Source organism: Gopherus evgoodei, chromosome 10 (genome assembly GCF_007399415.2).
Source record: "Gopherus evgoodei ecotype Sinaloan lineage chromosome 10, rGopEvg1_v1.p, whole genome shotgun sequence".
Lineage (NCBI taxonomy): Eukaryota > Metazoa > Chordata > Testudines > Testudinidae > Gopherus > Gopherus evgoodei.
In genome coordinates, this window is record NC_044331.1 from 467771 (window position 1) to 495445 (window position 27675).

At 47.4% G+C, this 27675-nt stretch overlaps 2 protein-coding genes across 9 annotated transcripts in view; one reads left to right on the forward strand and one right to left on the reverse strand.

The window, feature by feature from the left end:
• Window positions 1-20099, forward strand: part of MAP1A (microtubule associated protein 1A) — a 125775-nt gene extending 105676 nt beyond the window's left edge. For all 4 annotated transcript variants that reach the window (XM_030577282.1, XM_030577284.1, XM_030577285.1 and 1 more), the window contains 3 exons: window positions 2219-11222; window positions 15144-15376; window positions 16505-20099. In XM_030577282.1, coding sequence (XP_030433142.1) covers window positions 2219-11222; window positions 15144-15376; window positions 16505-16660 — 9393 coding nt within the window. In that variant the 3' untranslated portion in view covers window positions 16661-20099. The remainder of the gene's footprint in view (window positions 1-2218; window positions 11223-15143; window positions 15377-16504) is intronic.
• Window positions 1-27675, reverse strand: part of PPIP5K1 (diphosphoinositol pentakisphosphate kinase 1) — a 232677-nt gene that overhangs the window by 38468 nt on the left and 166534 nt on the right. The window contains exon 31 of one of the 5 annotated variants that reach the window (XM_030577297.1): window positions 11434-12074. The exons of the other annotated variants lie outside the window; for them this stretch is intronic. Coding sequence (XP_030433157.1) covers window positions 11989-12074 — 86 coding nt within the window. The 3' untranslated portion in view covers window positions 11434-11988. Of the gene's footprint in view, window positions 1-11433; window positions 12075-27675 lie in introns of those variants that run through there. 5 annotated transcript variants of the gene reach the window in all.

Here is a 27675-nt window from a genome sequence, read left to right on the forward strand (position 1 = left end):
ACCTTAGGGTTGCCTGATTTCCAGAAGTCAGGTGATCTGGCTTTTCTGAAAATCAGGTCCTTTAAGATATCTCAGCTGGGGCACCCAAATATTGAAGCCACCACAATCATATGCCACCTTGGAAAATGTGGCCCTCTGACACAGAGTCCCCAGGCGATGCTCTGGAACTGCTCCACACAAAGCCAGTCAGGACTTTGGGGAGTCTTCTCTCTCTTGGAGCAGCCTGTCTTCAGGGCAAGAAGCTCACACGGCTTCACCTTCTGGGTCTCTCCTTGGAGCATTCAGCATATGCCCCTCCATGCGCTTCCCACAGCGAGCCTGCCCAGGCCGGGTCCTGGGGAAGCCAGAGGGTCCTGCCCCCCGACTCACTCCGCAGTCAGAGGTGACTCTTAGCCAGCCAGTAAAACAGAGGTTTATTTCGATGACAGGAACACGGACTAAAACAGGTCTTGCCGGTACAGACAACAGGACCCCTTTAGTTAGGTCCATCTGGGGCCCACAGGGAGGCCACAGACCCGTTGGGAAGCCCGTCAGGGCACCCCTCTCCATTTCCCAGACAGCTCCAGAACCGAAAACTCCCCCACAGCCTCTCTCAGCCTCCCCCCGGCTCCTCCCCCAGCCTTTGTGTCCTTTGTTCAATGTTCTGGGCAGAGGTGTCACCTGGCCTTCAACCGCCTTCCTGGGTTCTCAGGTTACATGCTCAGGTATGCTCCCTTCCCCAAGGCAGGCCGTCCCAGCACAACTCCCCTGCAACTTTCCCAGGTCAATACTCCCCACTCAGCATTCACATAACACAGCAAGAACATTCCCACTTCGTCACACCCTCTTCCTTAGTTTTACTATTTATCCAGTGAATGTAATATATATACACACACTCACTCTACAGTTTGGGAGAGTTAAGTAGTGTGTGTATAAAGCTTTGAGATCTTTGGATAATTAGAAATGCAATGTAGTATTTATTTAGCTGTATTCTAGTTCCTCTCTATAAAAAGCTGTATTATTATTTATTCTCATTGCCACTGAGAAACACTATCTTGTGTCTTTGATGGTTTCAAGCCCTGCTCCAGCTGTCTCTGGTCTGGTTGCAATATTCACTAAGCACTAGGGCCCACATTTTCAAAATTGTATGTACATGATTTCAATGTGCATTTGTGGTAGTGAGACATTCAGCTAACTGGCTAGGGTGTAGGGTGACCGCCTGGACACAATCACTGTAACTGCACGTATAGGCCTGGAAATCTGGATTTCAGAGTTTATTTTTCTCAATATATTCTCTGGGTTTTCTCAGCTTGACTATTTGCTTCCATTCCTTCATGGGGCCAGATTGTCAAGACATCAGCTGAGTAGGGTTTCTTTATGCAAAAGCACCCCATGCAAAATATTATAACTAACATTCATAAAATATAAGCTATTTAATTTTTAATATGACTTTAGTCAATATATTTGCATATCTGCATAGTTCTAAGGACTCCTGAAACAGATATTAACTCTCGTCTCTATATTTTTAATCAGATGATAGATTCCCACACTTGCCAAATAAGCAATGGGGTCCCAGCCTTTTAAAATTTGGGTCAGGAGAGAGAATGAATCTGAGTAGAAAAGAAAATCCCAGAATCAAGGAACTAAAGTTTCAATAACTACGAAACTGGGAAATTACTCGAAGAAGAAGATGGGATAATGGCCAGCCAGTGAGAGTTGATAGGAAACCATGAGAGTGTGCTTTGGAAAGAGTGGGGCTGAGGGAGAGGATTCACAGATCAATAGGAAACAGTTGCTTTTAAACACCCCATGATTAGGGGCAGATTGTACCCTTGTTGGCAGGGGGGAAGAGGACAAGGAGGCCCCTCCCTTTGTGCCTCTGCTGTGCATGAGAGCCAGTCACACTTGCAGTCGTGTCATTAAGGAAGCAAAAGATCTCATCCTGGCTGGGCCCCCCCTCAGCAGCATTAGGCTTTGAAAGAGAAAGCAAGGCCCAGGCTCTGGCCCATACCTCACATTGGCCAAAGTTGGCCTAACAGCTGCATTGTCAGGGGCCTGCTAGAGGCATTGTGTGTGTCTGAAGGAGTGATGCAGTTTGGCATTGCCCTCTGTCATGGCCTCTTTTGTAATATGTCAGTGGAGTCCTTAATGGTCCCACATTAATTGTTGCTTTAAAAAAATTAAATGCTGCAATGTCTCACTACTGTGTCTGACTGATTGTCCTTGTCTGTCTCAATAGGTTGCCCAGCTTCTCAGCAACACTGATCCAGATAACAAGGCCTCCCTCACTGTGTCGTGTTTGGGAGAAGGAGACTGGAGCAACCTTGGACACCCCCAGTTCCAGCAGCTTATTAATCTGAAACTGAACCCTGACCCAGTTCTGCCTGAGATGGATGGGGTCTCTGAGTTTGCAGAGTATGTCTCTGAGACTGTGGATGTGCCAACTCCATTTGATCTTCTGGAACCTCCCACTTCTGGAGGCTTTCTGAAACTGTCCAAGCCCTGCTGCTACATATTCCCCGGTGGGAGAGGGGACTCTGCTCTGTTTGCTATCAATGGATTTAATATCCTAGTGGATGGTGGCTCTGAGAGGAAATCCTGCTTTTGGAAGCTGGTCAGGCATCTGGACAGAATTGACTCCATTCTCCTGACCCACATTGGGGCAGACAACCTACCTGGCATTAATGGGCTTCTCCAGAGGAAGATTGCTGAGCAGGATGAGGAGCAATCTCAAGGCTCCACCAACTACAGTGACTGGATGAAGAACCTCATCTCTCCAGAACTTGGGGTTGTTTTTTTTAATGTTCCTGAAAAGCTTAAGATGCCTGAATCATCCATGAAAGTCAAGAGAAGCATTGAAGAGGCTTGCCTGACATTGCAGTACCTGAATAAACTCGGCATTAAATCAGAACCCCTCTACAGGGTGCTGAGTAACACCATCGAGCCCATTACTCTGTTTCACAAGATGGGGGTTGGTAAGTTGGACATGTACATCCTGAATCCTGTCAAGGACAGTAAGGAGATGCAGTTTCTAATGCAGAAATGGGCTGGGAATAGCAAAGCAAAGACTGGCATCATTCTAGCAAATGGGAAAGAAGGTGAGATTTCTGTCCCCTATCTGACCTCCATCACAGCCCTGGTGGTTTGGCTGCCAGCAAGCCCAACAGAAAAAATAGTAAGAGTTCTGTTTCCTGGAAATGCTCCACAAAATAAAATATTGGAAGGTCTTGAGAAGCTCAAGCATCTGGATCTTCTGAGGTACCCAGTAGCTACTCAGAAGGATATGTCTTCTGGCCTGCCTCCACCTTCTCTGAAGCAGACCAAGATTAAACAGCGAACTGACAGCAAAGAGAGTCTGAAATCTTCCCCCAAGCCAGTTGCAACAAAGCAGGCCAGAAAAGAAGAGGCAAGTGATGATGGGGCTAAGGAGATAAAACCAGAGATAGTAAAGGAGGCCAGAACTGAGAAAAAAGTGAAAGAACATACTGAGAAAATTCTCGAGAAACCTGCTAAACCTGAAAAGATAAAGACAGAATCAAGTGATGCCCTCAAAGCTGAGAAAAGGAAACTAACCAAAGACAAGATTGGCAAGAAGCACCTCAAAGAGAAAGTGTCTAAACTGGATGAGAAGAAGGACAAAGAAAAGAAAGAGATTAAGAAAGAGAGAAAGGACTTTAAAAAAGATGATGGAAAGAAAGAAGAAAAAAAAGATTCAAAGAAAGAAGCCAAACCAGAGCTGAAAAAAATGTCTAAACCAGACTTAAAACCGTTTACCCCAGAAGTGAGGAAAACGTTATACAAGGCAAAAGTTCCAGGTAGAATCAAAACTGAGAAAACCCGAGTCAAAGCTGAAAAGGAAGCACCTGTGGAACAGAAGATGTCACCAGCGCAGAAGAGACCTGTACAGCAGGAGCCAGGAATGGCTGACATGGCTGAGCAGAGATTAGTCCTGTCTTCACCAGAGGACCTGACCAAGGACTTTGAGGAGCTGAATTATGAAGAGAAGGTGGAGCTGCAGGTGGCTCAGGAAATGACTGATATTGAAGCGAGTGATGCAGTCATGAGAGGACCTGAAACTGGAGGAAAGAGGGTCCCTGAGATGACTGCTCAGGGTCACCTTGATGAAGCTCTAATTTTGGAAGAGAACATCATGATGAAGGTGACTCCTCTAGATTCCCCAGATGAGGGAATCATCACCTTTGATAGGGAAAGAGAGTTGCCATGTGAGGAAAAGCCAGTCCAGCTGGAGGTGAGAGCAGGACAGGCTGAAACATTTGAGGATGAAAGAGCAGCCCTGGAGGAACCTCTTGAGATAGGAGAGTTTGCAGAAAAAGCTGAAAGAAAGGAGGAAGCCAAGCTACTACCAGAGGTTCACAAAGATGAGAGAGGGCAGGCACCAACGCACACAGAAGCAGCAGCAAGAGAAGCTCAGACCCCAGAACTCAAAGAGAAGGAAGAAGAGCAGAAAATATCTTTGGACAGAAAGCAGAGGGAAGGAGAAATGACTTGTGAAAAGTACATTGAGGGGATGGATACAGGTGAGGAAGGTGAGAAGGAAAAGAGAGAGGATGTGATAGAAAAGGCAGAACTGGAAGAAACAGAAGAACAATACACAGAGGAAAAGGACATGAAGACTAAAGAGTTCTATCAGCTACACCAGGATGAGGAGAAGGGCACAAAATTCACTGCTAAAGAAAAGAAAAGAGAGTTCAGTGAGGAAATCAGTGAGAAAAGTAAGTTACTTGAAAAGGAGGTAACTAAGGAGGAGTACTCCCTGAGAAGTGCACCTGTCCCCCCAGGAGCCACAGCAGAACACATTTCATACATCCAGGATGAAACCATCCCTGGCTACTCAGAGACTGAACAGACCATTTCTGATGAGGAAATACATGACGAACAGGAAGAGAGGATCCCGCACTTGAAGTATGATGTTAGTGCGTATGATATTTCTGTGCCTGATCACCCAGGCTCTTTTGAAGCAGTACATGGTATCCAAGCCACCTCCATTACTGATATTGCTGCCAAGGGCTACATCAGCCAAGAATCTGAAATCCTTGTGTATCCTACAAGCATTGTAGCAGCCCCACTGGCTGAAGAGGAACACGTGTCCTCTGCCACGTCTGTTACAGAATGTGACAAGCTTTCCTCTTTTGCCACTTCAGTAGCAGAAGATCAGTCTGTTGCATCCATAACAGCTCCACAAACAGAAGAGACTGGAAAAAGTTCATTACTTCTGGACACAGTAAACAGCATACCCTCCTCTCGGACTGAAGCCACCCAAGGCCTAGACTATGTGCCCTCTGCTGGCACAATCTCTCCAACATCCTCCTTAGAGGAGGACAAATGCTTTAAATCTCCACCTTCTGAAGACTTCCAGGCGTTAGCAGAAGGAGAGAGAAAATTCAAAGCTCAGAAGAAGGGCCTGCAAGAAGAGACGGAAGAGGAGGAAGAAGAGGAAGAAGAAGATGAGACTCCAAATATTGAGATGCCTGAGAAACTCAGAGGGCATTACGGTGCCCAGCTGTTTACTCAACAAGGGCACCTTGCTGATGTTTTAATTGAATCCCGCACAGAAGCGTCCATGTTGCTATTATCTACAGAGGAAACACAGCTTTCCCAGGTAGACTCCAGTTCTGGAGAAGCTGAGGAACGATGCATAAGTCCTGATGATAGCACAGTCAAGATGGCATCTCCAACACAATCTGGCCCCACTAGTGCTGGACACACACCTTTCCATCAGTCCCCTGTGGAGGAGAAACTGGAAACTGTGGAAGCGGAGTTATTTGAAAATGACAGAGATGCTTCTGTAAAGAAAGGCGAAGGACAAACTTCTGGTGTAGAAAAAGGAGCTGAGAGTGAATCTGAACCACTTAAAAAAGCTGAAGCACCTGCGGCTAATGATATCCCTGAAGAAGAGTTGCCTTCTGTTATACAGGAGAAGCCAGGCTTAGCTAACAAAGTGCTGCTGCCTATGGAGTCCATGTTTCCCAGAAATGAAAAGCAGGAACTGCCCGTTGGAAAGGAACACATTTCTTATCACAAACAGAAAACCATTGAAATTAGTGAAAAGGATGATTCCAAACTGTACATTCCCAGCACAGACATTATTTCAAAGCCAGAAAAGGAGGCAGAGTTTAAAGAAACTGAAATGATGCAAGACGTTTCACTAGAATTTGCAAAATACACAGCTAAAGAGCCAGTTTCTACCAAAGGAATATCTCCCAAAAACGCTGAGGTGCCACAACAAAGCCAATTTGAAAGTGATAAATCTTCACAAATTTTCATTAAAGAAATATCTCCAGATGATTCCAAATCACTTTCTTTTGGAGAAGAAAGTCTTTGTAAAGAAAAATCTTCAGATATTTCCATTAGAGAAGCTTCTCCAGAAGAAGAGAAACCACTATATTTCACAGGCCATACCTTAGAAAAAGAAAAATCTACTCACATTTTCATTAAAGACATTTCTCCTGAAGACACCAAATCAATTTCTCTCACTGAAGAGAGTCCTGGTAAGGAAACATCTCCAGACATTTTCATGAAAGGAACTTCTCCAGAAGACACTAAGTCTCTTACTTTTACAGAAAAGAGCCCTGCCAAAGAAACATTTCTAGCCACATCCACTAATGAATTCTCCCCAGAAGCTGTCATACCCCTGCATTTCACGCAGCAGAGCCCAGCTACAAGTGAAAAATCACAGGAAACTGCTGCCAAAGATATCATTAAAGAAACACCAAAATCTCCTCTTTGCCCAGAACACAGCCCAATTAAAGATATGCTACCCACAGAAATTTCTTCTGCGGAAATATCTCCAGAAGATACCAGAGTGTTTTCTTTAACCGAAATGAGCCTAGCCAGGGGAAAAGCTTTAGAAATGTGCTCTCAAGAAACTTTTCCAGATATGAAGTTCTTACGCTTCACAGAATCCAGACGAATTCAGGATAAAGAGTCCTCAGATGTTTGCTCTGAAGACGTCAAGTCATGTGATTTCATGGAAGAGACACAAACTAAAGAAAAATCTCCAGAAATGGAAGATATTTATATGAAAAATCTAAATTATGAGAAGAAAGTGTGGTTTCCAGAGGAGATGGAAGAGATAAGAAGTAAGGAAAGCCAACAGAAGTATGATAAGGAAAGAGAGAGCACTTTTTTGGATGAGGTTCAGGAATATGAAAAAAAATCTTCTCTTACCGTAACAGAAGAGGAAAAAATTATACATTCTATGGCATATGAAGGTTATGCCTTGGAAACAGTAGAGAAGAAAACTTCAGACTCAGAATATGGATATTTCCAGGAAGAAGATGCCCCCAGGCAGGCAGGCTATCTGCCTAAGAAGGAAGATTATCTTTGTTATGGTGAAGACAAGCCTGTACCTCAAGAAACAGAAGCTGGACATTTCAAAGTAGATTCAGCAGAAGCACAAGAATTTGCACAGTGGGAGGACAAAGGACTTTCACTGGAAACAAATAAAATGGAAATATCCCCTACTGAGATCACCTCTTCCGAAAAATCAGAAGTAGTTAGAGCAACCCCATCTTCTCAGCATGTCTGTATAGAAGAAAAACAGGTCAAACCATCAAGTGCAGCAAAAGGAAGGGAAGAGTCATTGTTCCCATCTAAACAAGATTACTCCTACTTGGATCATAAGGAAAAAGCAGTCCTGGATCTATATGCTAAATCATTAGACCGAGCACTGACAGTATCTCCTCTGCCTGCATCATCTAGTGCTCTAGAAAAGGAAGTGGACACAAGTACACAAGAACTAGAAAAACATTTCATGACAGACCAAAGCAAACCAGTTTTGCAGGCTGAAGTTCTGCAGGGGGCCACAGTGGAGATATCAGATGCTGATGCTTTGAACCAAGAAACATCAGACTCTAAATACATGCTAGACATAGAGCAGAATGCTGAAAGCAAATCCACTGAGGCTCCTGATGACCCTAGAGGAAGCAAAGAGCAGAGTGCAGCAGCATTTGGTCTTCTGTACTCTACAAGCCCAGCAGAATATGAATATGTAGCAGCTTCCCAAAAAGACAGCGATGCAGCATCAAAGAACAGCATGCACTCTTTTTCAGGACCATATTATCCCAAAAGCAGCAGTGACATCATAGGCCATTCTGAGGACATGGGTTCTTTCAGCCAAGTGGAATATCATTCAGAGTCTTGCACTCGGACCTCTTCCAGTCCTTCTGAGAAAGAGGTCTGTGCATCCAAAGGAGATGATCATGCTAAACAGCTAGAGCAGGAAGAAAGGGAACCAACGCCCTACCCTGATGAGAGGACTTTCCAGTATGCTGACATCTATGACCAGGTAGTTGTGTCTGGAGTTGGGCTTCCAAGCCTTCTCCTGAAGGATGTGGACAGCCTAGGTCACCCTGATAAGGAAAAGCTGAAGCCTACATTTGTGGCCTCTAGGACAGAGAAAGTATCTGTGTCTCAGAAACAGCTACTTTATCACATCTCTGCAAAAGAAGAAGAGTCTTGCCTCTACACCTCTGCTGAAAAGGAGCTGTCATCCCCAACTTCCCCCAAAGATAAAGTGGATTCTTCCTTTGCATACACAGGCATCCAGGAAAGATATTCACCCCTGGCAGAGTCAGATAAGCATGGGATGCCCAGTGACTTGAGATTCAAGGAAATGCAGGAAGGACAAAATGGGCTGAGCTCATCAACTGCTGCACCAAAAGAACCATACTTGACCCTGCCTCCTTCCTCTCCTGGAAGCCGTGAGTGCACTCCTCCTACATACACCATAGATGCATTTTATCAAGAAGAAAGAACTCCTTACATTGAAGCTGCTCATCCAGATGAAAACATAATTTCTATCAGCCAGGAGCAGAGATCTCTGTCACCAATGGAGCCTCAGCCCAAATCCTTTTACTACGAAAAAGCAGGACGAGGAGAAGAGAGCACCAGTGACTCAGAGTTAGAAAAAGGTGCAAAGGAGAAATCTGAAAAGGAGTCCAAATTGCCCAGCCCTCCCCAAGCACCAGAAAAAGTCAGTGAGGAGGAAGTGTATGCAGACATTTCAGTAATGGAGATGGCCCAGGTATCAGAGCTGCTTCACCAGGACAAGCACCAAGAGTCTCATTTGTCAACATCAATTGCCTCCTCCCCTTGTGATCCAGTGCAGAAAGAGGAACTTGGAGTTGAGAAAACTGAAATAGCAACAGTTATAGAGACAGGTACTGCTGGCTACAGTACCCTGACAGATACATGCAGAGATGTTTGGGCATCAGAAATGTCCTATTCAAGCCACATTTCTTTGCAACAGGGAAAAGATGCTGAAAAGTCCCCAAAGGAAGCACACTTTCTAGTAACAGATTATCACCATGCAGAGATTGCTTCAAAGGGCTATGACAAAGACAAAGTTATTTACTTAAAGTCTACTGCTAAGTATGTGAAAGAGGAACATCAAGAGGGTCTGGCACTGCAAAGTAAAGAAATGGATTTATCTTCATCTGGGTTTGAATTTTCCTCTCTAGAAAAACATGAGCCATCCATTGTGTTTAGACATGAGACATCCTCATCAGGCCACCTAGGGGACAAATCTCTTATTTTAAAATTTTCTGATGCTTTGCTCTCAGACCAGGGGAAGAAAGATGAGTACCTGGAGGTCTCTAAAAAAGATACCAGTGTAGATTCATCTTCCCTTAGCTTTTCACCATTCAGCCCATATAAAGAAGACAAGTTGTTCTCTGGGGCTGTGGAAAGAGAAGTTGCATCCCAACAGCGGGCAAAAGAAGATTGTCCCAGACTCTCAGAGGATGCCTCACCTGAAGCCACTACCCCTGTGATACACACTACAGCAGAAAGCTTCTACTCCCACATGCTTTCTGCATACACAGGAGCAGAGCCAGACACCAGGAGCCTGTGGGATGTGTCTCCATTGATTCCAGCTGATTCTGTCAAAACATATCCAGCTGAAACCGAAGGGTTTGTGTCTGCTGAGAACTGTGGTTCTGCATTCACATGTGATGTGGATGACACGCTGCCATGCAGAATTGAGTGCCAAAGTACACTGATGTCACCACTGTCCACAGAAAAACAAAAGCAAAGTTGTGCATCCAGCCCAGAACAACACTTATCTGTCACTGAAACGCTTATGGCAATGACCTCACTTCCTGATGTACTGACATCATTTCCTCCTCATCAGCAAGAAGCAGCAGCCACAGCCAATGGCCCAACAGAAGTGAGCACAAGTCCGCAAGCTTTCCGAAGTGTGCAGAGTGCTGCAGAGGTGAAAGATGAGAAAGCACTTCCTGATTCTGACTGGACTGTGTCACCATCCTTGGGGGAAGAGGATATGGCTAGGCAGAGCCGGCCTTCTTCACTGAGGTCACCTGAGCATATCTTCCAGCCCCTTTTTCCAGAGGCACAAAGGGGAGGAAGAACTGAGGACCATGGAGATGCTTCCCATGAGGGAGAGCCATGTTTAGGAGCCAGCTCTGACAATAGGCAGAAGTTCTCTTCCTGTGAATATAAACAGAGGAAGGGTGAGTTGTCTCCATCATTCATCAACCCAAGTCCTCATGACTTCTCTGAAGACAGTGACCTCTCACAGGATGAAGGTCATCCTTCAGTGAAGGGGAGGCCACACCACACTACTGGTAGTGATGTACAAGCCACGATGATAGAGGAAACCCCTCCCACATCAGTGAGTGACTCTGGAACCTCCCAGTCCGACTCTGATGTCCCTCCAGAGACAGAGGAATGTCCATCCATCACAGCTGATGCTGCCATGGATTCAGATGAAGATGCAGATTTCCTCCCAGTAGACAAAGCTGTGGGTACTTCACATCATGGCAGCACAAGGTCTAGCCATGATCCACAACCTGTTCTAATGATAGATCCCCATCCTCATCCCCCTCATCCAGATGTCTGCATGGTGGACCCTGAAATGCTGGTAAATGAGCAAAATGTGAGCAGAACTGATAAAATATCCAAAAAGGATCTGAAAGAAAAGAGCAAAGGAGTGAGGAAGCCTTTGAGTAAACCCAAATCATCATCACCTGCCCGGAAACTAGATGTCAAAGGGAAGCGGTCTCCCACGCCTGTGAAACAGCCGTTAGACAGGTCTCCAAAATCTACCACTGCAAAAAAAGAGCGAGATGGAGGACAGAAGCAGTCAAAACCACGTACTCAATTAGTGCAGCCCTCTCACATAGAAGAGAAGGATGAGTTATCCCGGAGCAGTCACAGCAACCCGGGCAAGACCCTTGTTAATGGCATCAAAACAAACCCTGGTAAGAAATCCCTCCCCAAAGGAGAATTCTCTTTTGCTTAAACAATAAGCAAAGCACTAACTAAAATGTAATCATTTGCTGCACTATTTAGGGCACTGAGTGGCAGTTAATGGGCACTTCCTGGCACATCAGAGTGAGTTTGCAAGTGCGGAGGGATTGTGATTTAAAAAAAAATGCAGGGAAAGTCAGTAGCAATGAATCCAAACATCTGGTAATTTAAACCCTTTATGTTTAGAGTCTGTTATACACACAGGGAGTATGTTCTCCACAGGGTGATCAGTAGTTAGAATTCTCTGGTCTCAGAGGGACTAGCAGAACCCACCTTACTACAATATTAACAGTGGGATAAGACACCTAACTATGGTGGCTGTTGCTCCATTCTCCAAGGTTGAACTGATCATGACACTAGGAGTTCATTTGGGTGCAGAGATGTTGCCTTCTTTCTGTAACTATGAACAGAGACTAGATTGGAGTATCCTCCACAATTAATTCCTGAAATTACAGGGGGCAGCTGAGTAGCATAGAACCTTGGTCATCCTGGCGTCTCCTCCCACCGTGGAAGATGCCAGATTGACTGACAGTCTTGGAGACTGAAATCCTCTCTGTATCCCCAGAAGAGGTGCAGTATAGAGGCCGCCTCCCCACCCCCCACACACACACATTACTCCCTGCCACTGTGTCTCAGTCCTGCTCGGAGGAACCAGTTGAGAGGGAAGTTCAGTCTCCATGGTCCATGCAGCCCTTGGGAACTCTGCTACGAGTGCCATCATGGAGGCCAACTGTTGTTGTTCATTGTATTAGGGTAGTGCCCAGGAGCCCCCATCATGGACCAGGATCCCAGCACGATAGGCGCTGTACAAATACAGAACATGTAGATGATCCCTGCCCCAAAGCACTTACAGTTTAACTGTAAAACAAGCAACATCAGCTGGATACAAACAGATGGGGGGAGAGGCCAATGAAACGAACATTATTGGTCACCATGATGGGCAGTGGTCTCAGTACACCAGCGACCAAACCACTGTCTAGATTTTTGTAGAAATCCTGGCACAGGACAGTTTTTTTGAGGGGGCATTTGAAGGTGGCTCATGGGCTAGTTTTAATGGCTGTTCGTGGCTAGTGCCTCCCAAGCATGAGGGGCAACACGGGAGGAAGCATAAAGATGTTTGACAGTTTAACAAGTGGGTGATGGCAACTGGCGGCCTGGGCCTACTGGAGGCAGGAGTCAACATCTTGCTAGCAAATAAGCGCTGCTAGGTAGGGTGGGGCGATGCCATAAAGGGCCTTGAAAGTGAAAATAAGTAGCTTATGTTTGATGCAGTAGAGAAGGAAAGCCAATGGAAGGAATCCAAAGAGAGAGGTGACAGGGACAAAGTGACAGACTAAGGAAGAGGTGTCTGCAGCGGCAGCCTGAACGGCTGTGAGTGCGGCAAGAGTTATTTAATCAACAGTGAGAGGGTGGGTGCAGTAATCGCGACAGAAGATAAGCATCTGGACGGCAGTTGTTAGCTGTGTGACTAGATAAGGCTGTAGCTCAGGGATGTTATAAAGAAAGACTCCGCAAAATTGAAACCTAGCCTGAATGTGAGGTCCTGGAGCAATGACATCCAAACATGCTGCCCAGGTTATGAACATGTGTGACAGGCAGGATCGTGGTGGTGTCCCCAGTGATCGAGATAGGAGGTAGCAGGCAGGGTTTGGGGTGGAAGATTGGGAGCTCTGTTTTAGCCATGTTGTGCTTGAACTGATGGCTAGACATCCCCAAGAGATGTCAGGTGACAGGCTGAGATTTGAGTGGCTCTGAGTCATCCACACAGGGCTCGGAGTTGAAGTTGTATAGCAGATGAGATTATCCAGAGCTAAGGCATAGGGCGCCAAGCACAGAGCCCTGTGGAACACCAATGGAAAACTGGAGAGGGGGCTGAGGTGGCTCCTCAGAAGGACATGATCAAGGAGCAGTTAGAGAACTTGGAGAGGCCAGAGTCACAGAAGCCAAGGGAGGACAGGCTGTCAAGAAGAGCCTGGTTATGGTGTTGACGACAGCTGACAGATGACGGTGGATGAGGATAGAGAACTGGTTCTGAGCTGTGACTGGACAGAGAGCATTAGAGACTTTGCCAAAAGTGTTTTAATGGTGTGCAGGGAGTGGAAACTGGATTGGAGAGCATCTGAGCTGGAATTGGAGGGGAGGCGCTATAACCAGTGCATTCGTAAGAATACAAAAACAGCCATATTGGGTCAGCCCAATGGTCCATCTAGCCCCGTATCCTGTCTTCCAGCAGTTGCCAGTGCCAAATGCTTCAATGAGAATAAACAGAACAGGGCAATTTATTGAGTGATCCCTCCCTGTCGTCCAGTCCCAGCTTCAGTTCAGTCAGAGGTTCAATGAGCTGAAGGGGGGCGGGCAGGGAGATAAGGTGCCAGCTAGAGAGGCCAGTTGGGTCAGGATTAGGGGTTTTGTTTTTCAAGGTGGGAGACGAAATCATGTTTGTATTGTGCAGGAAAAAGAGCCAAGTGAGAGTTAAGGAGGAGCGTAAGGGAGGAAGGTGTGTGGGGATCAGGAGCTAAGATAGGCTGGAATCACTGGGTCAAATGAGGTTAGACAAGGAGAACAAGAGAGAAACATGATGGGGAGAAGGAGGAAAGACTTGTAGGAGGGGAGAGGGAAGGTCAGGCAAACGAAGGGGAGGGGATAAGGTTATGTCATTAGGTGGCTTTAGAGATATGGACACTTGCCCACTAGAAAGTGTAATGAGCCACCAGGCCATCAAATGCCCAGCCAAAAGTGATGTCAGCCAGCGTCACATGTGCAAGCTAGAAGGGGCAGATTCTGTACCCACTGTACATTCCCTGAGCTATTTGTCTCCTGTTAATGCTAGTGTTTAGCCTGGCTGCTGCCATGAATTGGGTATGGAGAGAAAATGAGGCATACAGATTATACTGTATGTGAGGAGGGCAAATGGGGGCAGAGTTTTTGTTATTATTATTGTGCCTCTTCATTTCTTTCTTTCCTTTTGGACTTTTTTTTTTAATTGACAGAACAGTTCATGTATCAGCCCAAACACCACAGGAATTTTGGAGTTAAAGGCCTAAGAGACATATGGACAAAAAAATGTTTGTGTGTTGCGGGTGTAAATACATGCACATGCTGTATTCACATACTTGTGTGTACTCACATTATTTCCTAGTGTCTGCACAGATTATACTGCCTGTGTATATGTCTGCAATGTGGGTTTGTTTGCACATGATTGGCAGTGTGCATTTGGCTATGTGTCTGTACTAGTATGGGCATGGCTGTGTGAATGCATGCATTCACATATCTCCGTGTTCAGGTCCTTGTCTAAATGTGTGTATGATTCTATGCCTCTGCGCTTGGGAACATCTCTTACCCAATGACTGAAGGATGCAGAAATGATGACAGGAAATGCTGAAGGAGCAGAATATTGATGAGGAACGTGAGCCAGTCATCAGAAAGAACTGCTAGGACTCATTAAGAACCAGGCAGGAGTTCCTGGAGATGTTACTGTAGATTCCAAAGACTGTCAGATAAAGGGCATCAGGACATATTGCTAAAGCCAAGATAGGTTAAGAAACCAAAACTGGGGCTATTTAACCAGATTGTGACTGGGCTAATGACTCTGCCAAAGCTAATAAAGGGGAATTTGGTTCCCTTCTGCAGCAAAGGCCATTCTGGACCTGATCCCAAAGCTGCTCAGTCAGGCACTAAAGAATTGCAAACCTTTCCCTTTCCCACCCGGTTTCTGTGCTACTGCTGGGACAGACCATTCACTCTTGTTTCCTCTCGGTAGCAGAGAGGAGGAGCCAACCCAGACCCTTTAACTTAGTCTTTGCAGCTGCAGGAAATCTTCCTGCATTCTAGATGCTTCAGGATTTTGTTAGCCCAATTTCTCTTTTTCAAAGTTTCCAGTAGCCCCAAAAGCAGTCTCTCTGTGCTCCCTGGACCCCCTGTCTATGTGGACCTGGCCTACATCCCCAACCACTGCAGTGGGAAGAACAGCGACCTGGAGTTCTTCAAGCGGGTCCGAGCTTCATACTATGTTGTGAGTGGCAATGATCCAGTCAACGGGGAGCCCAGCCGTGTGGTACTGGATGCACTTCTGGAAGGAAAGTCCCAGTGGGGTGAGAACTTGCAGGTAAGTGACTTAAATCTGCAGGATTGTGTGATGTTCATTCTATCATGGAATTCTAGGGAGAATTCAGCCTATTACAATATTGATCCACAGTGGAAAAAAATCTCACATTATGGTACACTAGAGGGAAGCAAATGGGACTGGGACTTTATCACTGTACAGTGTTAGGTGCCAGTCACTGAAATTTTAGCAGCCTCTCTTCTCTCCCTGCCATTTGTGGTCCTGTTTGTCAGTAGCCTAGGGACAGGAGGACAATGTAGCCTGAGGAATGAGGAGAAAAGGTGGGGGGGTACAGTCTCTTTCCCTATCATGACATTCATGCACTTAAAGATCACTCACTCCTCCTGCCTCTGCAGCAGGAAACAGAAAGTGTCCTCTGGCAGAAACCATCTGGAAAGTAAATCCTAAGACAGCAGAGTAGCCCACTAACTTAGTATCAGGGACAGGGTCACCCACCCCACTTCCCTCCCTGGCAGTGGGGACAGTGTTGAAATCACAATTCGAAAGCTGTTCCAATAATAACTTCCTATTGGCTCCTTTAAACCATCAGCAACGATTCCTTATAATACCCCCCTTTCCCTACAAGATTTCAGTGAGAGCCTGGGTAGTGCCTGTTCCTACAGGCAGGGCTAGAGCAGAGCATGCGTTTGTCCAAACTGCTTTGCTAGATATCGCGTCCTCAAATGCCAGGGCTTTTGAGTGGACATGTTTTGCACCTGGGTAGGGTGACACACAGGTTGTGTGGCACTTTCCGGTCATTCCACGACCATTACTGGAGCCCTTGCGAACACAGATTTGCTGCTACTTTCGCTGCTATTGCCCAACTCATTCTCCAGCACAGCTTCTCTCCACCTCATTTACCTTTCTATTCTCCTTTGTCTTAATATTATTTATGTTGTGGTAGTGCCTGTGCCTCAAAAGGCCGGGATCCCTTTGGGCTGGATGCTGCACAGAGAGATGGTACAGAGGCCATTATAATTTAAAAGACAATTATGTAACAGGCGGATGGAAAAACAAGCAGGCGAGGCCATGAGGACAGAGTAACGGTTATAGGCTTGTATGGGCATGATTTGTTGGTGCACTAAACCAGAGAGTAGCAGTGCTGTCAGTTTTCTCTTTTGTCTTTTCCAGGTGACACTGATTCCAACACATGACACTGAGGTGACACGAGAATGGTACCAACAAACCCATGAGAAACAGCAGGAGCTGAACATCATGGTGCTAGCAAGCAGCAGCACTGTAGTGATGCAGGATGAATCCTTCCCAGCCTGCAAAATTGAGTTCTGAATCTCCCAGCCACACCTGGCTCTCATCCCTCGATGCTGTCCACCACCATGCAGCACTCAGACAGATACCATCTCATCACAGTCCAGTTCTTCTCTTCTGGTTTAGTCTATATGTGGTTCCCATTTGCCAGGAGATCCAGGACCCATCCAGCTCAACACTGGATGCTTTGAAAGAGGAGCCTGGGGGGTCTCTAAGATTCTGTGCTGAACTGAGAGGTCATGCAAGGAGCAGTACCAGGCCAGGGCCAGCTTCTCTTTCCCTGGTTTATTTTGCTGCCTGTATAGTCACTGTAGAATAATTTGGCTGCCTTGATGCTGCGAGCACTTGCTCTCCTACCCTTGCCCTGGTTGCACTGCCACTTGGCTTGTAGCACCATGAAATGTTTCCTTTGGCCTGTAGCTATGCTGCTGCATGAAGATAGTCGTGATGGTCACGGTGTGGGAGAGAGACTGTGAAATAGAGGAAACAGGGAGTGAGAGAGGAGTGAAGGGATTCTGGTGTCAGTATTCTGAAATAACCCGACCAAAAGAGAAGGCTATTCCTCCAGCTCTCAGAACATGAGGCTTGCTAGGAAAAGAGAGCTGGACTCCAACTACGCATTGCTATGTTTGTCTAATTCCAGAGGCTTCTGCCCTGAGTTATTGGACACCCATTACTAGGTTACCCATTCATCTTTTTTGCCATGGTTGAGGAGCTGTGATGAAGAATAATTTGGCTTGGTGGAGCGTTGGCTTGTCATTCTTAGCTACAAAGAGCACATTCCTAATCTGCTAACCTCAGCTTCGCACTTGTAAAGTGATTAACATTGTACTTCTGAGCATCAGCAGTGTGACTGCAGGCGTCATCAAGGGACTGTCACGTGAACAGTCCCAGTCAGAAGGGTATCCAAACGCACAACCCCCAACTCACCTGAACAGACAGGCTCAAGACAACGCTGGCTGCTGCTGGTTCAGGATTTGCGTAAGAACTGTTGTGTCCTATGAACCAAAGGCTTTCTTGAGGGGGAAGAGGAGATATATGGACCTGAGGCAGCAGGGATGCAGGCAAGGAAGCACACTGTAAACAGTTCTGCCAGCAGTGGAGAGGCAATTTGTTGCCCATGGTCTGATCACTGTGCAGCTTATCACTGGCCTGACAGGACGGTAATCTCCCTGCCTACATGTTGGAGCCCTGACTCCTCAGTGGTACAGTCAGGCAGCTTGCTGCTCACAAGTGAGGGTGTCAAGAAGCTGGGGAAATGGGGATACTGCTTGGGGGGGGGGGTGCGGGGGCTAGCAACCCCTCCAGAAACCCTTTTGAAATATTATCCTAATGGTTTCCCCAGTGTTATTTCCCCGCTGCTGTGAAAGGAACATGAGCGCTCCCTTTCGAGCACAGACTGGGCCACCACGACGAGCAATTGTCCAGGTCTTGCTCTCTCATTCTTCTGCTCTCATAGCCATCATAACAGATTTATGCCCATTGCTGCTGAGTAATAAATCAGAGCATTATATAAGCTAGTGGTGGGAAAAGCCCTTTCAGGCTCCAGGCTCAGATCATGCGATCATGAAGGGCCATAAATGTGAGGCAGTGGAAGTGGCTGTTCAAGCACTAGTGCTCAGCTGCTGTGTCACTGATCGCTCTTTGCAGAGCCGAGGCAGGCTGCTCATGGCACCAGGGAGGATTTTTTTTAGCAAGACAGACACGAGGCAGTTGGGGGGCTATAAAATAAAAAGGCTGTGATGAAAATCTTGGCCTACAGCCCAAAACGTGTCAGTGCCGGTACTTGGCATTGGGCCCAGCGGGTGGGGGGGGGGGAAGGAGGTCAGGTCCTTAAGCTGTGCTTGGCTGGGACACGCTAATCTGTGCCACTAGCTAACTAGCAGTTCCCGGGCAGCTGGTGTAGAGAAAATGCTGCCTGAAAAACCTGCTGCTAGAGGACTAAAATGGGATTTCTATGGAAATGATTTATTTTGCCATCTAATTTATATATTTATTTTTGGTGTTAAGCTGCATTTTGTATGGAGTTAATATTTTAATTTATACATGTTAACATGGCACCATGTGCTTTTCTGGGATCTCATTGTGAATACTCAGATGCTGCAATTTAAAGAACAGAAATGACCATAGAGAAATCACTGGCAACCGCAGGGGTCTCCACCCAGGCTGCAAAGCAGGGTCGGTGTCTCTGAAGCCCAGCACCTGCAGGGAAAAGGAGCCGAGGCCAAATGGCACAGCTGGCCCTTTAGCTACATCCCTTGTTTTGCATGTTAGATTCTTTTGGGGGATTTATTAAATTCCTGCATTGTATTTTCTTGTGGTTTTTTTAAACTAGTTGGTCCAAAGTGTGTCTGCCAGGAGAATAAATGTTCTCTGTAAACTGATCAAGTCAGTATGTATGAATGTCAGCTATGACAGCCAATCACAGGCAGGCAGTGATACAGATCCAACCTGTTTTTCCATTGGCCTCTTTTCTCTCTTTGGGCTTTTCACTGTAGGTCATTCAAAAAGTCAGTTAGTCCAGTTTACCTGTGCTTGGCTGTCAGCCAACTCCTGGTGCCTGGAAGCCTAGCACACTCAGCGCTGGGTTTTAAGAGGGAACAACTCATGCATGCTCAGCTACTGAATCCATTTCCTCAGCAGAGTGTCTAGGCAGAAAAAGTTAATGCACTAACTTTAGATAGACCCGCATATGAATGTGTCTGATTCTTAAACTTGACTATTGAGAGAGACAGTGGGGCTTTAGGGGCACCTGCATTCACTAGGAAGGGAGAGCAGCTGGGAGAGTATGTTCCAGCTGAACATATCTGCCCACCCCAGGACACGGTCCTGGTTGCTGCAGCTGTGCCCTCCAGCAGCTTTACCCCAGTGCTCACTCTCTTCCCTGCCCTGAGCCTCTTTCACACCCTTTTGAAGAGTTTTGTAGCAGTGTGCGCTGTCTTCAGCTTCTCTCGCCTTCCTCAAAATTTATGGGAAAACACCTTTTAAAAAAACCCACCATCTTTATAACAGGGCCAAGCCCTGCCTTCCCCAGCAAATGGCTGCAGGCCTGAGGCTGTTAGCCTATGGGACACTGGCCAATCCAGAGGTACCATGACACTACAGTAGAGAAACGTTTAAACTCTGCTTTTGCTTGTTTCTGCATGTGGATGACAATGTGTAATATTCCCGTATGTAATAGGTACAAAATATTATTTTAAAATTATAATAAAACAGTGAACGTTTTAACTGTATTGAGCTGGCAGTCTGTGCTCCTAGCTTCTCTCTATGCTGAATGTTGTAAAAAACAGAGCACCCAGGTTCTTTCCTTCTGCATCATGTTACTATTTGACCTTAGTTCCTTGATTTTAGTTCCTTTTCCCCACATTCATGTGCAACACTCTGTAACTAACTGCTGTAAAGGGAGAAGCTTGACACAATAATAAAGCCACATTAGTTGCAAAAAATAACGTCTTGGGCTTTTGTAAAAACTGTTCCATTTGAGTTTGTCCAACTGGGCAGTTCCATACATCTCAAGCATATGGGCACCAGGAGACTGGGGGGGGGGGACATAACTTATGTGAAGTTCTGTCTCCTTCCCGCCCATTATACACCCATGACCTCCCTGACCGTTGGCCCCCTACAGAAAATTAACGCAGCACACATTAAATGGATTTAAAACTAGTTAAATTATAGGTCTCACAGTGTAATTGTAAATAGGAAGTTATGGAGCTGGTGTGTTTCAGTGGTGTCCTGCAGGGATTGGTTTTTGGCCCTATGCTATTTAACATTTTGATCAGGAAGAAAACATGAAATCATCCCTGACAAAGTTTGCAGATGATACAAAAATTGGAGTAAATAATGATGAAGACAGATCACTGATACAGAGTGAGCTGGCTCACTTGGTAAGCTAGGTAGAAGCAAACAATATGGGTTTTAATACAGCTAGCATTCCTATGAAACAAAGAATGTAGGCCATACTCAGAGAGACTCTATCCTTGGAAGCAGTAATTCTACAAAAGACTATGGGGTCATAGTTGCCAAGAAGCGGAACATGAATTCCCAGAGCGACACTGGCCAAAAGGGCTAATATGATCCCTGGATGCATAACTAGGGGAATCATGAATAGGGGCAGGGTGGGTATTTTACCTCTGTATTTGGCACTGGTGTGGCTGTTGCAGGAATCCCGTGTTCAGTTCTGGTACCCAGAGGACAGGAAGGATGTTGATAAATTAGAGTTCAGAGAAGAGCCATGAGAATGATTAAAGCATCAGAAAAGTGCCCTATAGACATGGACCCAAGGAGCTCAATCCATTCAGTTTAACAAAGAGGAGACGGCTATGAGGGTGACTTGATTACAATCTATACATATCGACCTGGGGACCAAAGATTTGATAATGGACTCATCCATCTAGCAGAGAAAGGTATAACAAGAGCCAATGGCTGGAAATTGAAGCTAGACAAATTCAGACTGGAAATAAAAATGTATGTTTTAACAGGGAGGGTAATTAACTGTTGGAACAGTTTACCAAGGCTGTGGTGGATTCTTCATCATTGGCCTTTTTTAAAGCAAGGCTGGATGTTTTTCTAAAAGCTCTGCGCTGGGGATGATTTTAGGGATATCTATTGGCCTGTGTTAGATAGGAACTCAGACATCACAATGCTCCCTGCTGGCTTTGGAATCTATAACTCTTTCCCACTATGAAAAATGAGTTTTGAAGACCCTGCCCTCCCCGTCTGGGAAACATTCTTCATGGTACCAGCTGCTGAAACCTCCCCCCCCACCTTCCCTCCAGTAACAAGCCGAGTGACACCCCGCCCCCCCACACACACAAACACAGATGACAGACACTCCAGCTTAGTGTCCAGCCTCTCCCCCCAGGTACTGCACTGTTTGTGGCACTTCCCTGCTCACATCAACACAAGAGTACAGATTCTAGTGCTGAATGAGCCCAACCTTGCCCAGTGTTCCTCAGTGGAGAGAGAGTGTGTTCAAACGTGTCTCAGGAGACCCAGATACACATCTTCTCTCGCCAATGTCAGATTTGAGTTTATCACGCAAATTCCTTGGATAACTGGTGGCATTTCCAGGGCCGCTCAGAGGATTCAGGGGGCCTGGGGCAAAGCAATTTTGGGGGCCCCTTCCATAAAAAAAATTGCAATACTATATTCTCGTGGGGGCCCCTGCAGGGCCCAGGCAAATTGCCCCACTTGCTCCCTGCCAGGGGCAGCCCTGGGAAAAATAAACCTTCCGCATCTCAGCACAAATCCAGCTTTGAGAAAACTTCTTTACAAGGTATCGCTGGTTCTCAGCATCAACTAGTGCTAAAAGGCACTAAAGCTCATTAAAAGGGCTGGACAAATATTTTCTGTCAAAACTTTTTTTTGGATCAAAAACTAGGGGTTTTTAAAAAGCAGAAAAAAATCATGGACAATGTCTGCTTTCCTTAAAAATTTGTTGTGGTTTTTTTTTTTAATTAAAAAGCTGAAATTAGTCTGCCAAAACCTGAATATGGTTTGGGGTTTCAGACGTGTGCGGCCAAATGTTTGCTGCTTGCTGTGTTTGATTGTTTAAAGAAACACTAAAAAATTCTGCTTAAAAAAATCCAAAACTTTTGACCCACCTCAGCTTGTGGCCAAACGCCTGCGCCCATCCAGTCAGAGATTTTTCCAGGTTTCTCATACTCTGCTGGCTTCCTTGACTCATATCTGTCTCCATAACTTTGGGTTCATTTAGGTTAGAACATAAGATTGGCCAGACTGGGTCAGACGAAAGGTCCATCCAGCCCAGTATCCTGTCCACCGACAATGGCCAATGCCAGGTGCCCCAGAGGGAGTAAACCTACAGGTAATGATCAAGTGATCTCTCCCCTGCCATCCATCTCCACCCTCTGACAAACAGAGGCTAGGGACACCATTCGTTACTCATCCTGGCTAATAGCCATTAATGGCTGTAACCTCCATGCATTTATCTGTTTCCTAGAGACTGGCTCCATGGGGTCCCTCACAAACTGGAGACGGTTACTGTGGGTTTGTCTTTAGTCTTATGTACATACTCCACGAACTGAGCATTTGAGCTTGTTCCAGAATCTGGGATGAGCCTATGTTGTGAAAACTGAAATGCTCAAAATAGCACATGCATGTGAATGGACACGGTGCTAAAATTAAATTAACCCAGGGGTTCTCAAAGTGGGGGCCGGGACCCCTCAGGGGGTCACAAGGTTATTACTGGGGGTCGTGAGCTGTCAGCCTCCACCTCAAACCCCACTTTGCCTCCAGCATTTATAATAGTGTTAAATATACAAAAAGGTGTTTTCAATGTATGGGGGGGTGGGGGAGTTGCACTCAGAGGTTTGCTATGTGAATGGGGTCACCAGGACAAAAAAGTCTGAGAACCACTGAATTAAATCCTCTGAAGCCTCAGGGAATGCCAGGAGCGCGGGGGGGGGGGGGGAGAGGAGGAAGTGTCTCCCTTGGTAGGGTCGGGAAGGAGGTAGGTGGTGCAGGATATTGCTCTTCTCATGTGATCCCTTCCCCAGTGGCTAATTTTAAATGAAGCTACCCTCCCCTGACATGAATATCCCTATAGCACTGAAATTAAATATAGACTATAGTTTGGCATTTGAGAAGTAAAACAGATGGTAGCCCTAATGGAAAAGCTAACAGCTTGGCTCTTCTGCAAGCCTCAAACTGCTGAATGAGCTTTAGCGTAGGGAAGGCTGTGCCTCCCAAACAGCCTGGCCCTGCCCCGTCTGACCCCCCTACTTCCTGCCCCCCAACTGCCCACCCCACTCAGAATCCCCAACCTATCGTGTTCCTTGCCCCCTCACCATTCCCCAGAGACCCACCACCATCACCACCCTGGGACCACACCCCTGCTCCCTGTCCCCTGACTGCCCCAACCCCTATCCACCACCCCCCCGCCACTGAGTCCTGACAAACCCCCGGAATGCCCACAATCCAACCCCCCCCATTCCCTGTCCCCTGACCACCCCCCCCACCTCTGCCCCCTCCCTGTGTCTTGACTGTCCCCAGGACTTCCTGCCCCTTAGCCAACCCCCCTGGCTCCGGCCCCTTACCCCTGGCACCCCGCTCACCCGGAGCCTTAGCACGTCGTATCCAGCAGCGTTCCTGAACAGCGGTGCGGCATGGCTCCGGCAGGGCCCCTGAGCTCAGCCCCGCTCAGAACCACATGGTAAGGGGCAGGGCTGGGAGCTCAGGAGCCCCACCAGAGCCACAGTGCACTGCTGTTCAGGGACACTGCTGGATCCGCTGAGGCTCTGGGTGAGGGGCAGAGGCAGGGTCGGGCTAGGGCGGGAGCCTCGCCCGTTCTCTTGGGGGCCCTGCGGAGACCGGGGCCTGGGACAAATTGCCCCACTTCCCCCCCCCCCCGGGCGGCCCTGGGCATTTCTGAATACTATGGGAAGCACAAAAACTAGCAGAGAATGAGGAAGCAACTTGGTTCAAGAATCAGGGTGTGAAAGCAACTGCAGGTGGGTCTATTCAGGAGTTCCTTCAGGTAGCAAATTGCTTATAGCAGTTGTGTGAGGCCAAAGGGACGGCCATGTACTATGGCAGCCTCCTATCTCCCCTGGAGTCCTTTGCTTGCTCACCACTAAGTCGCAGGGCGCGTTTTTTTAAGCAAAGCTATTTAACTGTATTTTAGCCCTTCAGGTAGAGCTTTCCAGGCCCAATTTGTAATCAGAGCACAGGAAGCCAGGACTGTCTTCTCCCAGCTCTGGGCTGCCTATGCCCAGGAAGTAAATTATTTACTTTACAGTAACTGTAGTTAGGACGTTTTTGACTATGTGGACCCCATGCCTGGTGAGCTTCATGCATGCACATCAGTGTCCATTGTGAGGCCACACTTGTGCCCTGCATGTCATTGTGCCTGATTCCCTTGCTGGTTCAGAATCTCAGCAGCAATGGCCTTCAAAGGAACAGGGATGGCTAGTGAGTTGTGGGATCCACACGGACAGAACATCTAGAAGAACTATAGTTACTGCAAGATAACCTTTCGTCTTCAAGTCTTTGTGTGGCGCTCACCCCACCCGCATAATTCCCAAATTAGCCATTCAGACCGTTCTTCTACTAAACGGAGATCACAGAACTTGTCACCTGACCTAGTTGCCAAATCTAGAGTGTAATTTTTGGTAGTGGTATGGGTGCAGCTGCTCTGCAGCTGTCTGATGCAGGAATGTTTCTTAACCACGATGAAGACGTTTCCTGTGCTCTAGTTGAGTGGGCCCTGATACCTGAAGGGACATAACTGATGGTGGAAGAGAGTGGATCCAAGTCCATATTTAGTGAATAGGAATTGATTATTGTAGAGAGGCAGAGGAGTAGGTCTTTCTGCCTAAGCGGTCAAGTCTTGTATTCTGTCTATTTGGATTTCCACTGTACTACAGATAGCAATAGGAAGCAAGGAAGTACTCAAATCATTTTTGAGGGTCTTGGTATTTCAGCTTTGCTCATTTGCTTACTGGAGCTAGAGACACTGCAATCTGCCTTGGGAGTCTTCCATTCTTGGCATAGCCAACCTGCCTAGGGTCAGAATGAAGAATGTCAAATAAAGTATCTGCTTCTCATGCCCTTCAGGTAGTTCCATGTCCAGAGTGTCCGCTGTCCTTCCCAGCAGCTCCTGACAGAACTTAGGTCATCAGGACAGGGTACTGCAGCAGAAGTCATGCGATGAGGAAAATAGATCCTTATGCGTAGATGGCTGGAAGGGGTTAAGAGAGATCTTTTGTGGATTCTGTTGAAATAGTCCTCTTCCTCCTGAGCCTTGACCTCCTCCTCAGGTTTCTTCTTGGTCCCTAGGGTGATTTGCATCACAGGGTGGCCTAATCAGGGAAAAATGTCCAAACTTCATGCGTGCCCACATATGGAATACATAGAGGGACCAATGCTCGAAGAACTATGGGGGTGATCAAGAAATAGCAGCTTGTGGAGGGCAAAGGAGGAGCACACCCCCCCCCCGAAGATGGTCCCAGTTACTGTCAGTGAGAACTTGGGAGTCATGTCTGGCCAGAGGAAAGCCCCAGCATTTAAGTTACCTGGATGAGAACCCTGCTCTGAGTCTGCTCAGGCTTCTGGAAACAGCTAACTGATGCTGTGCATGTGCACAGGCTTAATAAAGGAATTAACATAACCAGTACTCCATTCACAGTCACTAGCTACCCTTCCCCATAACACCTTTCTGGCTAATTTAATTCCACTTTTAATTTAAAAATGTATGTAGCAGAGAACTGGCAAAAGACGGTTACTCACCTTTGTAACTGTTGTTCTTCGAGATGTGTTGCTCACATCCATTCCAGTTAGGTGTGCGCGCCGCGCGTGCACGTTCGTCGGAAACTTTTTACCCTAGCAACTCCAGTGGGCCGGCAGGTCGCCCCCTGGAGTGGCGCCGCCATGGCGCCCAATATATATCCCTGCCGGCCCGCCCGCTCCTCAGTTCCTTCTTGCCGGCTACTCCGACAGTGGGGAAGGAGGGCGGGTGTGGAATGGATGTGAGCAACACATCTCGAAGAACAACAGTTACAAAGGTGAGTAACCGTCTTTTCTTCTTCGAGTGATTGCTCACATCCATTCCAGTTAGGTGACTCCCAAGCCATACCTAGGCGGTGGGGTCGGAGTGAGAAGTCGCGGCACGGAGCACTGCAGTTCCGAAGGCCGCATCCTCCCTCGACTGCTGGACCAGGGCGTAGTGGGAAGCAAAGGTGTGGACCGATGACCAGGTCGCTGCCCGACAGATTTCCTGGATGGGCACGCGGGAGAGGAAAGCCAGCGACGACGCCTGCGCCCTGGTAGAATGCGCAGTCACACGGCCCGTAGGGACATGGGCCAAGTCATAACAGGTCCTGATACAGGACGTAACCCAAGAGGATACCCTCTGGGAGGAGATAGGAAGCCCTTTCATACAATCTGCTACCGCCACGAAAAGCTGGGGGGATTTTCGGAAGGGCTTAGTCCTCTCTATGTAGAACGCGAGAGCCCTACGGACATCCAGCGAGTGGAGCTGCTGCTCCCTGCCTGAAGAGTGAGGTTTTGGGAAAAAAAACGGAAGGAAAATCTCTTGGTTGACGTGGAAGGCTGAGACCACCTTGGGCAGAAAAGCAGGGTGTGGTCTCAGCTGCACCTTGTCCTTGTGGAAGACCGTATATGGGGGGTCTACCACAAGAGCTCGGAGCTCCGACACCCGTCTAGCTGAGGTGATAGCCACTAGAAAGGCAGTTTTCCAAGAGAGGTAGAGCAGGGAGCAAGTAGCTAACGGCTCAAAGGGGGGCCCCATGAGCCGGGACAACACCAGGTTAAGATCCCAGGTTGGAGCAGGGGGACGGACGTTAGGGAATAAACGTTCCAGCCCTTTAAGGAATCTCGACACCGTCGGGTGAGAAAAAACGGAGCGACCGTCCGCACCCGGGTGAAAGGTGGAGATAGCTGCTAGGTGGACTCGCAACGACGATAAGGCCAGACCTTGCCCTTTGAGGGACCAAACGTAGTCTAAGATTTCGGTTATCGAAACTTCCATAGGGCGGAGATTTCTCTCTACGCACCAACAGGAGAAGCGCTTCCATTTCGCCGAATATGTGGCTCTTGTGGACGGTTTCCTGCTGCTCAAGAGCACCTCTCTCACAGGCGTGGAGCAGCGCAGCTCGGAACCAGTCAGCCACGCAGGAGCCACGCCGCTAGGTGCAGCGACTGCAGGTCTGGGTGACAGAGGGTCCCGTGGTCCTGGGTAATCAGGTCCGGATGAAGGGGCAGGGGAACTGGGTCGGCTACGGCCAAGTCCAGCAGCATGGTGTACCACTGCTGCCTGGGCCATGCCGGGGCCACCATGATCACGAGAGCCCTGTCTCTGCGCACCTTCAGGAGGACCTTGTGGACCAGAGGGAACGGGGAAAACGCATAGTACAGGTGGGTCGACCACTGGATGAGGAAGGCATCCGCTATCGACCCCGGCTCCCTGCCCTGAAAGGAGCAGAACGCTTGGCACTTCCTGTTCCCCTTGGACGCAAAGAGGTCCACCCGGGGATAACCCCACCTCCGGAAAATGG